The 11,236-nt window shown below is 53.5% G+C and overlaps 1 protein-coding gene across 7 annotated transcripts; it reads right to left on the reverse strand.

Moving 5' to 3' along the window:
- Nucleotides 1-32: 32 nt before the first annotated feature.
- On the reverse strand, nucleotides 33-11,073 carry ATAT1 (alpha tubulin acetyltransferase 1). Of its 7 annotated transcripts, none has more exons than XM_084753870.1 (13): nucleotides 10,918-11,073; nucleotides 10,453-10,513; nucleotides 10,276-10,367; nucleotides 10,102-10,162; nucleotides 9,884-9,997; nucleotides 9,607-9,708; nucleotides 6,195-6,240; nucleotides 6,013-6,081; nucleotides 3,615-3,686; nucleotides 3,141-3,384; nucleotides 819-898; nucleotides 690-732; nucleotides 33-386 (listed from the first exon to the last, which is right to left on the reverse strand). In XM_084753870.1, exons 1-13 carry the CDS (start codon nucleotides 11,022-11,024, stop codon nucleotides 221-223), a joined length of 1,257 nt encoding a protein of 418 aa, XP_084609996.1. In that variant the 5' UTR covers nucleotides 11,025-11,073; the 3' UTR covers nucleotides 33-220. The 7 variants fall into 7 exon arrangements, with proteins under 7 accessions (XP_084609996.1, XP_084609999.1, XP_084609997.1 ...); XM_084753873.1 differs by lacking the exon at nucleotides 10,918-11,073 and adding an exon at nucleotides 10,611-10,911; XM_084753874.1 differs by having other exon boundaries at nucleotides 248-386; nucleotides 690-751.
- Nucleotides 11,074-11,236: the final 163 nt, after the last annotated feature.

Genomic DNA, 11,236 nt, shown 5'->3' on the forward strand with positions numbered 1-11,236 from the left:
CAAGTGATGACAAGCCACTCATTTTCAGTAGCTATGGTGATAAAAAAATAAATATTTTATTGCTCTGGTTAAAAATAAGATACAAACGATGTGAAGCGGACAGGCTGTTGAATGAATGAATGAATGAATGCATCCATCCATTTTGTGGGCTGAGCTTTGGCGCTGTTCTGCGGTGAGGGAGTAATAGTACCGGCTTGGAAAGAGCCCGAGGGGGCTGTGATCACCAAGGCCTGGTGCTGCGCCGCTCCTGCAGGTTTCGTATGAACCTGGCGTTGATTATGTCCCCACCCACCGTCCAGGACTGGGCTGGTGGGGGTGGGGCGACCGTGCGCGGTGGTTCCTCCCCAGACCCATCCCGTAACAAGACCTGGTCCTCACTGGCCGACCTGGTGGGCAGGGAGATGAGAGCATGTCAGAGCTGCTGATGGGGACTACTACTAGAGTGTCCTCAAGGTCGTAGGGGCCAAGTTTTAACGTAGAGAACACCAGTGCAAACTTGAGTGCTCAGAGCGTGGCAGAGGGAAGCGCCAGACTTGAGCCCACAAGGAAGAAGGCTTATACAATGTTAGACAGAAAGACGAGTGGGAGAAGCTGGTATCCCGTTCACACAGGCTTAGGAGGAAGCATCTGAGAGTAATGTTAGTCAGTGTGAGGGGTGCTGGCATGTTAGGGGGAGGTGCAGACCTCACCTATGCTCTGCTTCCTGTGCCCCCTCTTTCCGTTCTTGGTTGCCTGCGGAAATAGCAGGCATCTGGGGAGCCTGTGGTAGTGTGTCTATGGCCTCCTGGACGGCAGAGCAAGAAACAGCGGCTACTTACCTGTGCTCGGGGATGAGGTACTGAATCCCCCGTGGCGGCTGTAGTGGCAGCTCTGGGCTACCAGCCCCGGGGGAGTCCCCCTGTGGAAGAAATGGGAGATGATGGGGAAGAGGCTCAGGATCAAAGGTGGCATGGAGGGGCTGGAGGAGAGAGGAGCAGCATGGGCACAGAGACAGAAGGGTTTCCTAGCAGAGGGAGGGGACGACTTACATTATACCTCAGCATTTTCTGAAGCACCCTTGAGCGGTGTGATCCAATTGTGTCATGAAAACTCTTGCATGCAAAAAGGCTTGTTGGACCACGTGCCCTGATGTTTAAAAAGCATGGCTACCTTAAATGTAAGAAACCCCAGACCAGAGTAGCAAGGCCAAACATAGGAGGAAAAGGCTGGTTTTGGAACAGGATGGGAGGTTCCAGACAGGGTTTCTCTGTGTAGTCCTGGCTGTCCTAGACTCGCTCTGTAGACCAGGCTGTCCTCAAACTCACAGCGATCTGCCTCCCTCCCTCCCGAGGGCTGGGATTAAATGCGTGCACCGCCACACCCGGTACCCTGTGGGGATTCTTGATATTAGGGAGGACTTGTCTTGAGGGAGCACTGTGGGCTTTGTGCTGCAGACATGAAGATGCTAACGAGCAGGAAAGGAAACAGTCCTGAGGCTAGTGAATCACAAGAGCCCAGCAAATCCTACCACCTCACCAAGGGAGGAGGTGGTCACGGGGGAGGGGACCTGAGGTGCCCAAGTGACTAGACAGGGCTACATACAGTCACTCAGTTCTTGGATAGAACCAGCAATAAAGACAGATAAAGGGCAGGTCCTCAGAAAGGGGGCTGCGGCTCTGTGCTCTGCTGCGCGCCTTAGAGGGACAGAGAGGGGCTGAGACTCCAGGAAGAAAGTGCGAAGCACAAAAGAACCGCACACCTTAAGCCATTTGTTTTTCATTGAAAATGTCAATTTAGAAAACATGGAAGAATCCACACTTTATTGAGACAACACTGAGAGGGAGAAGGAATCAGGAAGGACTGATGGGCAGAGAGGGAGGGCCTGCTCCCGAGGACGTGAGGGGACACAGCGGGGCACCTGACCTACCACACATCCAGAGGGGGGGGGGGGGAGGAGAGGGAGTCTTTCTACAGGGGCAGCAGAAGGGTGACCCCATCTCATCTCAAGACAATCTCACAAGTTCATGTACTAACTAGGGAGGTCAGAGGGGGCCAGGCTTATGTCCAGAGACACAGCTGAGTGGTCCTGGGATCTGCTGCAGGGACGCAGACTCAGGCTGAAGAAAGTGGTAGTGACTGCAGTGGGACCCCAGAGCCACACTGGGAGGGCCCTGCTGCGCAGTCAGGGAGTCCTTGACCTACCAGCCTGCACTGCTCTGAGGCAGAGCTGCTGCCAGGCTGGCATCAGCGGACTAAAAGGGCAGGTTTGTTTGGCAGCAGGATGCAGGATTAGAGCTACTGGTGGGCACCGTGGAGGGAATTAACCCATTGGCATGACACTCCTTAAAGGGTTCCCTGACAGAAGAGGCCCTGGGACCTTGGGTGGGCTGGAGTCTGACCGTAAGTGTGCTGTGCTGCTCTAGGGAGCCAGTTAGCCCAAAGGTCTGGGAACAGACCTGCCTGTCTGGGAGAGTTTGCGGAGCATAGGTTGGGAGTTCAGGGGAGTCTTCTGTGGTAAGAAAAGCTACAAAGTGTTAGGCTATTTAGAACCCTAGCAACCCAGTTGTTCAAGAAAGGGGAAGAAAAAATCTTGATGGAAGAGTGGCTGCAGGTTCTGGGAGAGGGGGTGTCTGCCCCCCGCCAGGTGTTCGGTCAGTACCGACTCTCATCAGAGCGGGGCAGGGAGCTGCAGAGGGTGTTATGGACAGGAGAGGGGAGAGGGAAGGCAGGGGAGAGAGAAAACAGAGAAGTCAGAGGTGAAGAGGAAGCCAAGAGGAGAAATAAAGGACACGCCCACTCCCTGCTACCTGGACGGGCTCTTGGCACCCAGGCCTCAGCCGTGGAACTCACCGGTTCCCAATCTGTGAGACATGCCTATTCCCAGCAAATGTTAAACCAAGATCCCCCTCCCCAGTCCTGAAAGGCTCAAGGCCCCCACCCGATGAATCGCTACATCTTCCTACTCTTTCAAGGACTCTCAAAATACAACCAGCTCCACGCTGCATGCACAGCCCCTCAGCGCCTTCACTCTCAGACCAGTGCTGCAGAAATTGGTGCCTTGATAGACGTCACTGTTTCACATTTCTGGGGGACCCACCTTATTCTTCACCATTTCTTCACCCCTAGACACCCCGAGGCCCCCAAACTTGCAGGCCTATTACCTGGTGCGTCTGCGTTGTGCTGGGCTGCCCCCAGGGTCAGTGGCCAGCAGAAGGCGGGCGGTAGGGTGTGGGGGGCAGAGACGCAGGGAGCGGAGCAGCTCCTGCTCTGGCACGAAGGGCCGGAGGGGACCCCGATCTGGTGAGTTTCCTAGGCTGCTAGAGCGTGGAGGTGGGTGGGCTGGAGGTGTGGCGCGGCGAGGGGCCCTGTTCAGGGGCCAAGGAGGTTCCACAGCCACCTTCAGGACTGGGGAGAGGAGGAAGAGAGGGTACAAGAGAGGAGAAAAGGGAGAAAAGCATCACGGTAATAAAGACTAGGCAGAAAGCACCTGCAGCCTTCTAATGCTGTGCCCTGGTTACCGTCCCTTAGCCACTTGCCCTGGGTCCTTACGCCTAGCCAGCCTCCCCTTTCTAGGCGTCCTCAGGTGAGCTCCCCTCCCCGACCACTGCACCCCCAGCCACCCTCAAATCCCTTACATTCTCTGTCGCTGGAGGAGTAGGGCTTAATGTCTCCCTCTGCTCTTTTTGGCGGCAGCTTCCGTGCTGGGGCTGGTGGTAACAGGGGGGACAAAGAGGTTTTAGGAGACGCGCTTTCCATCCCTCCTCCCTGCCACTTGCCCACAATCCCACACTTCTGTTCCCTGACACCGACAGCTCCTCCTGGGAACGCCAGCCCAGAAGCCGTGCTGCGGCAGAGCCAGCACACCAAAGGGAGTCTGGGCGGGGGAAATGCTGGAGCACTTTCGGGGAGAGCCAGAAGGAGTAGGCCAAACACAGAGTTTCAGGAGAAAGATCCAGGGGAGACTGGGGCCTGGGATATGCAGGAAAAGGATGGCCAAGGGGAGGTGAGCTCTTACTGTCCATGGGTGTTGTCAGGCCCCCCTGGGGTTCTGGGGCAGTGGAATAGTCCCAGCTGGGCCAGTGAGGACCCTGGGTCCCTCTAGATGAGATGGACAAAGCCCTCGGTTAATTGGGAATTGTTCAGGGAGAGGAGAGGACTTGCAAGCCTCTCCTTGCTACACAAAAAGATATGGAAAGACCGAGGTCTTATTAGTTTGTTTGGTTTTTTTTTTAAGTTTTTTTCGAGACAGTGTTTCTCTGTGTAACAGCCCTGGCTGTCCTGGGCTCACTTTTGTAGACCACGCTGGCCTCGAACTCACAGTGACCTGCCTGCCTCTGCCTCCCGAGTGCTGGGATTAAAGGCGTGCGCCACCACACTGGGCCTTAGGCTTTAAAATAGTAATAGAGCGAGGAAGTTCAAAGTGCTGGTGCGTGCTTTCAGTCTCTGCAGTGGGAGGCAGTGGGCAGGCCTGGTCACCACAGCGAGTTACATAGTGAGACCCTGCATCAGAAGAAGGAGCAAGGCACGGTGGCACAGGCCTTCCGTCCCGGCACTTGAGAACCAGAGGCAGGCAGGCCGACCTCTGTGAGTTCAAGGCTACCCTGGTCCTCATATTGAGTTCCAGGACAGTCAGAGCTACACAGAAAGATCCTGTCTCCACTTCTTCCTCCCCAAAGAGAGAAAGAAGATAGACAAAACATGGGCATCTGCAAAAGTGCTTCATCAAATGGGATTTGATGCGTAGAAGTATGGGGTTCTCCCTGCCTCCTGCCTCCGTCACAGGTAAGGATGGAGAACCCAGCAACTCTCTGTGGACCTGCATCCCTCCCAGACGCATGACCTCACTGCATGCTGGAGCAGCCTCAGAACCAGCAAGCACGGATGTGACGGCCTCTGGGAGCCTAAGCTGATGTAATAAGGAGCGATGAGCTGGTGTTGGGGCCATTGCTGCTCCTTTTCTTGGCCAGAAGGAATGTAACCAGCCACAGGCTGGCCCAGGAAGGACGTCACTCTGTACCCGCCAGCACCACAGAGCTGGTGTAGGCTGTGCTGTCCCCAAGGATGTACTGGGGGGGAGGCGGGGAGGAGAGAGGGCAGCAGGCAGCCTGAGAGGGTTTTGTTTTGTCTTTCCCCTGAGACAGGGTTTCTCTGTGTCACCCTGGCTGTCCTGGAACTCACTCTGTCAACCATGCTGGCTTCAAGCTCAAGGATTCACCTGTCTCTACCTCTTAAGTGCTGTAATTAAAAGGCAGGTGGATCGCTGTGAGTTTGAGGCCAGCCTCGTCTACAAAGTGAGTCTAGGACAGCCAAGGCTACACAGAAAGACCCTGTCTCGAAAAACCAAAACAAACAAACAAACAAAAAAAAAGAAAAGAAAAGAAAAAAAAGAAAAAGAGAGAGAGAGAAAAAAAAAGAAAAACAAAATAACAAAGGTATAAACCACCATGCCTGGCCAGCCTGTGAGCTTTAATACAAATAGGTTGAATTATATTTGATAAAAAAATTTCTTTTAAGGCAAGATCTCTATGTAGTCTTTGCCTAGACCTTGCCTTGTAGACAAGGCTGGCTTCAAACTCACAAGAGTTCCATCTGCCTTGGCTTCCTGAGTGCATGTGTCACCATGCCAGGCAAAAATGTTAAAAATTTTAAGCATTCTCTTCTAAAACAAATATTTACACTTTAAAGTGTTCACATCACTATCCCATGAATAGAACTACTGGTTTCCTTTGCCTGCCCGTCCCTGGCTGACGGAGCCTGAGGAATTTACAGCACTTTGATGGGGGCCTGTTTTGAGGGAGCTGACCTAGTGGGGAGGCTCAGACTCTTGCCAAGAGCAGGGCTGGGGTGTGCCTTGGCCGGAAAGCAGCAGGTTACAGCCTGTGCTCCAGGAGGGGCAGGAGCCGAGCTCCTCCTAGTTATAAACTGCAGTCGCTCCCAGCAGTGCAGGGCAGACGGACAGCACTGCACGCTGCAGAGCCTCCTGGGAAGCTAGGCCTCACTGCCCTTGAATTCCACCCTCCTTGCAGGCTTTACCAGCGGGCGTGGGATCGACCACAGCAGCGCGAGAGTGCCGAGTTGCCCTCAGAGAGGAAGTGGGGGGCCCTGTGAGGAAGGAAGAGGTGGGGGCCCTCAGTGGGGGCCAGCCGAACCAAGAGCCCACCTCTTTCCTTTACCTTTTCCCAACTACTAGGCCAACACAAGGCAAGGCAACTCACGGTGCTGATGGGCAAAGAAGCCTTCAAAGATCACGAAGTTGTTCACCTGCAAGATGAAGCAGACAAAGCGCATTGTCCACTCATCCTCAGCACACAGTGGGGACAGAACCTGTGCCTGAAAGACGGCAGGGGCGGGCTCCAGTGTGGCTCAGTTAATAGAGTGACGGCCCACCATGCATGCAGCTCTGGGTTCAAGCCTCAGTACCACACACATTGGGTGCCGTAGCACATGCCTGAAATCCTAACACTTGGGGGAAGAGGCAGGCACGCCAGGAGTTCAAGGTCAGCTACACAGAGCTGAAGGCCAGAGTGGGTTACATGAGACCCTGCCCCAAGAAAGAAAACAAGGGGCTGGAGAGATGGCTCAGTGGTTAGCAGCTCTTGCTGCTCCTGCAGAGGCCTGTGGCTTAGTTGCCAGAACCCACAGGTGGCTCACAACCATCTATGACTCGGGTTCCAGGGGACCTAACATCCTTTTCTGACCTACTCCAAGGATATCAGGCAAAACATTCACACACATAAAATAACAAATCTAGCCAGGCAGTGGTGTGTGTGTCTGTCTATCACACACACACATACACACACACATGGTTTCCTTTCTTTTTTTTCCTTTTTTTTAAAATTTATTTTTTATTTTTCCAGACAGGGTTTCTCTGTGTAGCCTTGCCTGTCCTGGACTTGCTTTGTAGACCAGGCTGGCCTCGAACTCACAGGGATCAGCCTACCTTTGCCTCCTGGAGTGCTGTGCCAATAAGCCTGGCTCATTTTTAAAAAAAAATTTTTTTTTATTATTTTTTTCCGAGGCAGGGTTTCTCTGTGTAGCCTTGACTATCCTGGACTTGCTTTTGTAGACCAGGCTGGCCTTGAACTCACAGCGATCTGCCTGCCTCTGCCTCCCAAGTGCTAGGATTAAAGGCGTGCGCCACCACTGCCCGGCTTTTTTTTTTTTATTAAAGGTTTACTTACGTATGAATGTTCTGTCTGCATGTGTGGCTATAGCCAGAAGAGAGCATCAGATTCCAGTATGGATGGTTGTGAGCCACCATGTGGTTTCTGGAATTGAACTCAGGACCTCTGGAAGAGCAGCCAGTGCTCCTAACTGACGAGGCATTCCTCCAGTTCTGTTTTTGTTTTTAAGGCTAGCTTTCTCTGCCAGCTCTGGCTGTAGACCAGGCTGGCCTCAAATTCATAGAGATCCACATGCCTCTGCCTCCCAAGTTCTAGGATTAAAGGCTCGTGCCTCAAAACCGTTGATCCCAACAAGCTGATCTTAAAATCCACATGGGATTATAAAAACTACAAATAAGAGGTGGATGTGGTGGCGCACACCTTTAATCCCAGCACTTGGGGAGCCAGAAGCAGGCAGATCGCTGTGAGTTCAAGGCCGGCCCGGTCTATAAAATGAGTCCAGGTCAGCCGGTGCTACACAGAGAAACCCTTAATCACAGTATAGAATACTTTTTGTTTTTTGAAACGGCTGTCTATGAAGTCCTGGGACGTGATATTTAGACCAGGCTGGCCATGAACTCACAGAGATCTGCCTGCGCCTGCCTCCCCAGTGCTAGAATTAAAGGGGTGTTTGACCTTGCTCAGCCACAGAATATGCTATGTTTGTCTGGTTCTACATTTAGAAACCAGATTCTTTTGTTTGGTTGAGTGAGGTATTCCCAGCGCCCACAACAGTGTCAGACACATAGGAAATATTTGTTGAACGCATTAGCAATGTGTTTCTAAACTCACAAAATCACTCTCCCATGACAAACCCAGCTCCCCGAGGCCTGAGATGTCTATTCTGGATCTGCCATAAATGTCTACAAAATGAGGAATGACCTGTGTGGGAACACAGGGAAGTGAGCCGCTTATGTTTGAGGCTGAAAATGAGGTCAGTAAACCACCCATGTCCAGGGGCGGTGGGAAACTCTGGAGGGAGAGAGGCAGGTTGGTCTCCGTGGTTCAGGTCAGTGTGATCCACAAAGCTGGTTCCAGGACAGTCAAAGCTGCTACACAGAGACCCTGTCTCAAAACCACCATCACCACCACCAGAAAACAACATCGGGGTGTGGTAATCCCAGTAGATAGGATTACTGTAGATCTCTGAGTTCCAGGCCAGATAGTACCACTCAGTGACACTCTCAGAAACAAAAGTCCCTGTAAACAACAACAAAGCTGTGCACAGCGGCACATGCCTTTAGTCCCAGCACTCTGAGCAGATCTGTGTGAAGCTAGCCTGATTACATAGTGAGTTCCAGGGCAGCGAGGTCCTGAGTTCAATTCCCAACAACCACATGGTGGCTCACAATCATCTATACTGGGATCTGGTGCCCTCTGCTGGCGAGCAGGTGTACATGCAGGTGAAACACTCTATACATAATAAATAAATCTTAAAAACAAAACAAAAAAACCCACAACCAACCAGCTGGTTGTGGTGGCACATGCCTTTAATCCTAGCATCCTGTTTCAAAAAACCAAAGTGGGGCTCTGGAACCAGGTACATATAAACAAAGCTAAAGGGAGTCAGTATATCTATCTATCTATCTATCTGTGTACAATATACCTATGTGTGTGTTCATATAACAATCATAAAGAGACAATAATTTGGAAGGGGGTATGGCAGGAGTTGGAGAGGAAAGGGGAGGGGACAAGAGTGTTCTCAATACAGCGCCCACAACATATGAAGTTCTCAAAAAAAAAAAAACAAAAAAAGCTGAGGTGGTGGTGCACCCCTTTAATCCCACACTCTGAAGGTAGAAGTAGTGGATGTCTGTGTGTTCAAGGCCAGCCTGGTGTACAAGGTGAGTTCCAGGAGACCTTACTTGAAAATAAAAACCAGAGGCTGGAGAGATGGCTCAGCAGTCACGAGCCACATGCTGTTCTTGCAGAGGACCAACGACCAATCCGCAGCGCCCATGTGGTGGCTCTCAGCAACCTGACAGCCTCTTTGGACCTCTGTGTCAGGCCTGGACACGCTGCACACACATACATACAGGCAAAGTTTTCATATACCTAAGTCTAAGCCACCCAAGGTAGGACTGGCCAGGTGTGTCCGGGGTAAAGGACTTGCTGACCCTTCAAGTTTCAGAACCCGCCTCATAGAAGGACCAAACTGGTTCTTCTTACGTGTTTTTTCACCTCCACACATGAACTGGAATGCACTCAGGAAGTAGATAAGTGTAAGGTTTTTTGTTTTTGTTTTGTTTTTTGGATTTTGAGATAGGGTTTCTCTGTGTAGCCTTGGCTATCCTAGACTCGCTTTGTAGACCAGGCTGGCCTCGAACTCACATCGATCCACCTGCCTCTGCCTCCCAAGTGCTGGGATTAAAGGCGTGCGCCACCACGCCTGGCTATGTAAGTGTAAGTTTTTTAAAGGGGGGTTAGGATGCGGCAGATCCCTACCACCGCGAGAGCCTCTGACCTGCGGGACTGTGCTCTCCAGGTTGTAGTGCTTGCTCAGGAACCTCAGCAGCTTTGGTGAGGGTCGATCGATGGCCAGTTGGTGTGGTTCGACTCGCTCTTTCTGCAGGAAACAGTAACGTTAGAGCAGGGGGTGGTAGAGGGGAGCATGCTAGCAGGAAATTGGGAGCCTGGCAAGGGACTGTGAGAAAAGGGGACCAACTTTGGGGCACGCAGCAGGGCCTCTGAGAACCCCTTTCAGATCTATTTTTGACTAACTGGAGAAGACTGGCCGGTACCTGTAACATATACTCAAAGAGTTCTCGCCCGTGGCCGTGCCGCTGCACCGACTCGTGGATGTAAAAGTCCAGAATGCAAAGCGGTTCTACCTCATTGTGCGCCTCGCGGTCATCCTGCGAGGTCGAGAACGTCACACATCTCACCAGGAAGGAGCCCACCCCATCGCTTCTCTGGCACCAGAGATCACCAACGCCTCGTCTGCCGCAGCAACACTCACCAGTACAAAGAGTTTCTTGTATCCAACTTTGAGGAAGCCAATAATGGCTCCTTTCCCTGCCCTGTGGGATGGGGAAAATGATGAAGCAGGCGGGGGATGGGGGCGGGAGGGGGGCAGCTGTCTGGGGGTGAGGGGGAGATGGGAAAGGAAGGGAGGGCAGCTAAGAGAACTCACGGCCGGGCTGACGTGTCCTTCAGGACATAGATGACATGGCGGTTACTCTGCATCCTCGAGGCGCTGGTGATGGGTGCAGGAAGATGCTGGGCCTGCAGCGAGGAAGGCGACTGACTTTGCACGGGCTCCCTACCCGCCGCCCTCTTCCCTTTTGCTCCTCCTAGAGGCGTCGCGTACCTTGGCAGAGGCCTTGCCCAGCTCGTCCACGATGGTCATGATCTGCTGCTGCAGGTCCACACTACGGAGAGAGGGGGGCGGGTCAGACACCCGGGGCGCACGGCCGCCTGCCTGGCCCTCCCAGGCTTCCCATCCCTCGCCTCGCAGCTCGTCCTCACCTCCCACTTCACCCCTCCGGATGCTAAACTCCGGTGCCCAGCGCCCACGTGGAGGTTACAGTGGGGCAGAGGAGGGGGCGGGTCACCCATAGCGCAGCCCCTGGCCGAGGCCACACGGGGCCAAGGGGCGAAAGGTTACAGACGCAGGCCGAGCAGCCCTGCTAGATCCGGGGGCAAAGGCCACCAAAAGCCGGGCTGGACCGCAGAAGGCATGGCGAGAAGTCAGTGAGGAGGGGGCGTGGTGCTTTGGGCCCGGTTTGGAGAGGAGCCGGGACAGAAGGGCCATGGGGTGGGTTTGAAATATCACCGGGCAGGCGTTGTGGTTCCGGGTCGGCGGGCCGGAGGCCGCAGGTGCTGGTCCAGCACGGTGATCCGCTCCGGGAACAACGCATCCACATCGAACGGGAACTCCATGGCCCATTGTGCTGGACCGGACACGCCCCATACAACGTCACTTCCGCTACCAGGGCCGGCGAGCCTTTTATTTCCAGGACCCGCCCCGAGGGTTCACCCCGCCCCCACAGCAGAGTGCAGCCCCTGGGAGACCCCATTTTTCTCATCAAACCAGCTGTTCTCTAGCAACGGGACTCATTTGTGGGTCTGTGCCCGTGTGCTGCCGTAGCAAC

The sequence above is a fragment of the Acomys minous genome, assembly GCF_964271855.1.
Source record: "Acomys minous genome assembly, chromosome: 13".
In the NCBI taxonomy this organism is placed as follows: Eukaryota; Metazoa; Chordata; class Mammalia; order Rodentia; family Muridae; genus Acomys; species Acomys minous.

What these genes read in the sequence shown, in the direction of transcription:
- ATAT1 (XM_084753870.1), bottom strand. Translation starts at nt 11,024, where the DNA reads ATGGAGTTCCCGTTCGATGTGGATGCGTTGTTCCCGGAGCGGATCACC. An exon ending in ACAAGAAACTCTTTGTACTG is followed by an intron (nt 9,998 to 10,101) that starts GTGAGTGTTGCT and finishes TCGACCTCGCAG; the next exon opens with GATGACCGCGAGGCGCACAA. An exon ending in GCACAACGCAGACGCACCAG is followed by an intron (nt 899 to 3,140) that starts GTAATAGGCCTG and finishes TTTCTTCCACAG; the next exon opens with GGGGACTCCCCCGGGGCTGG.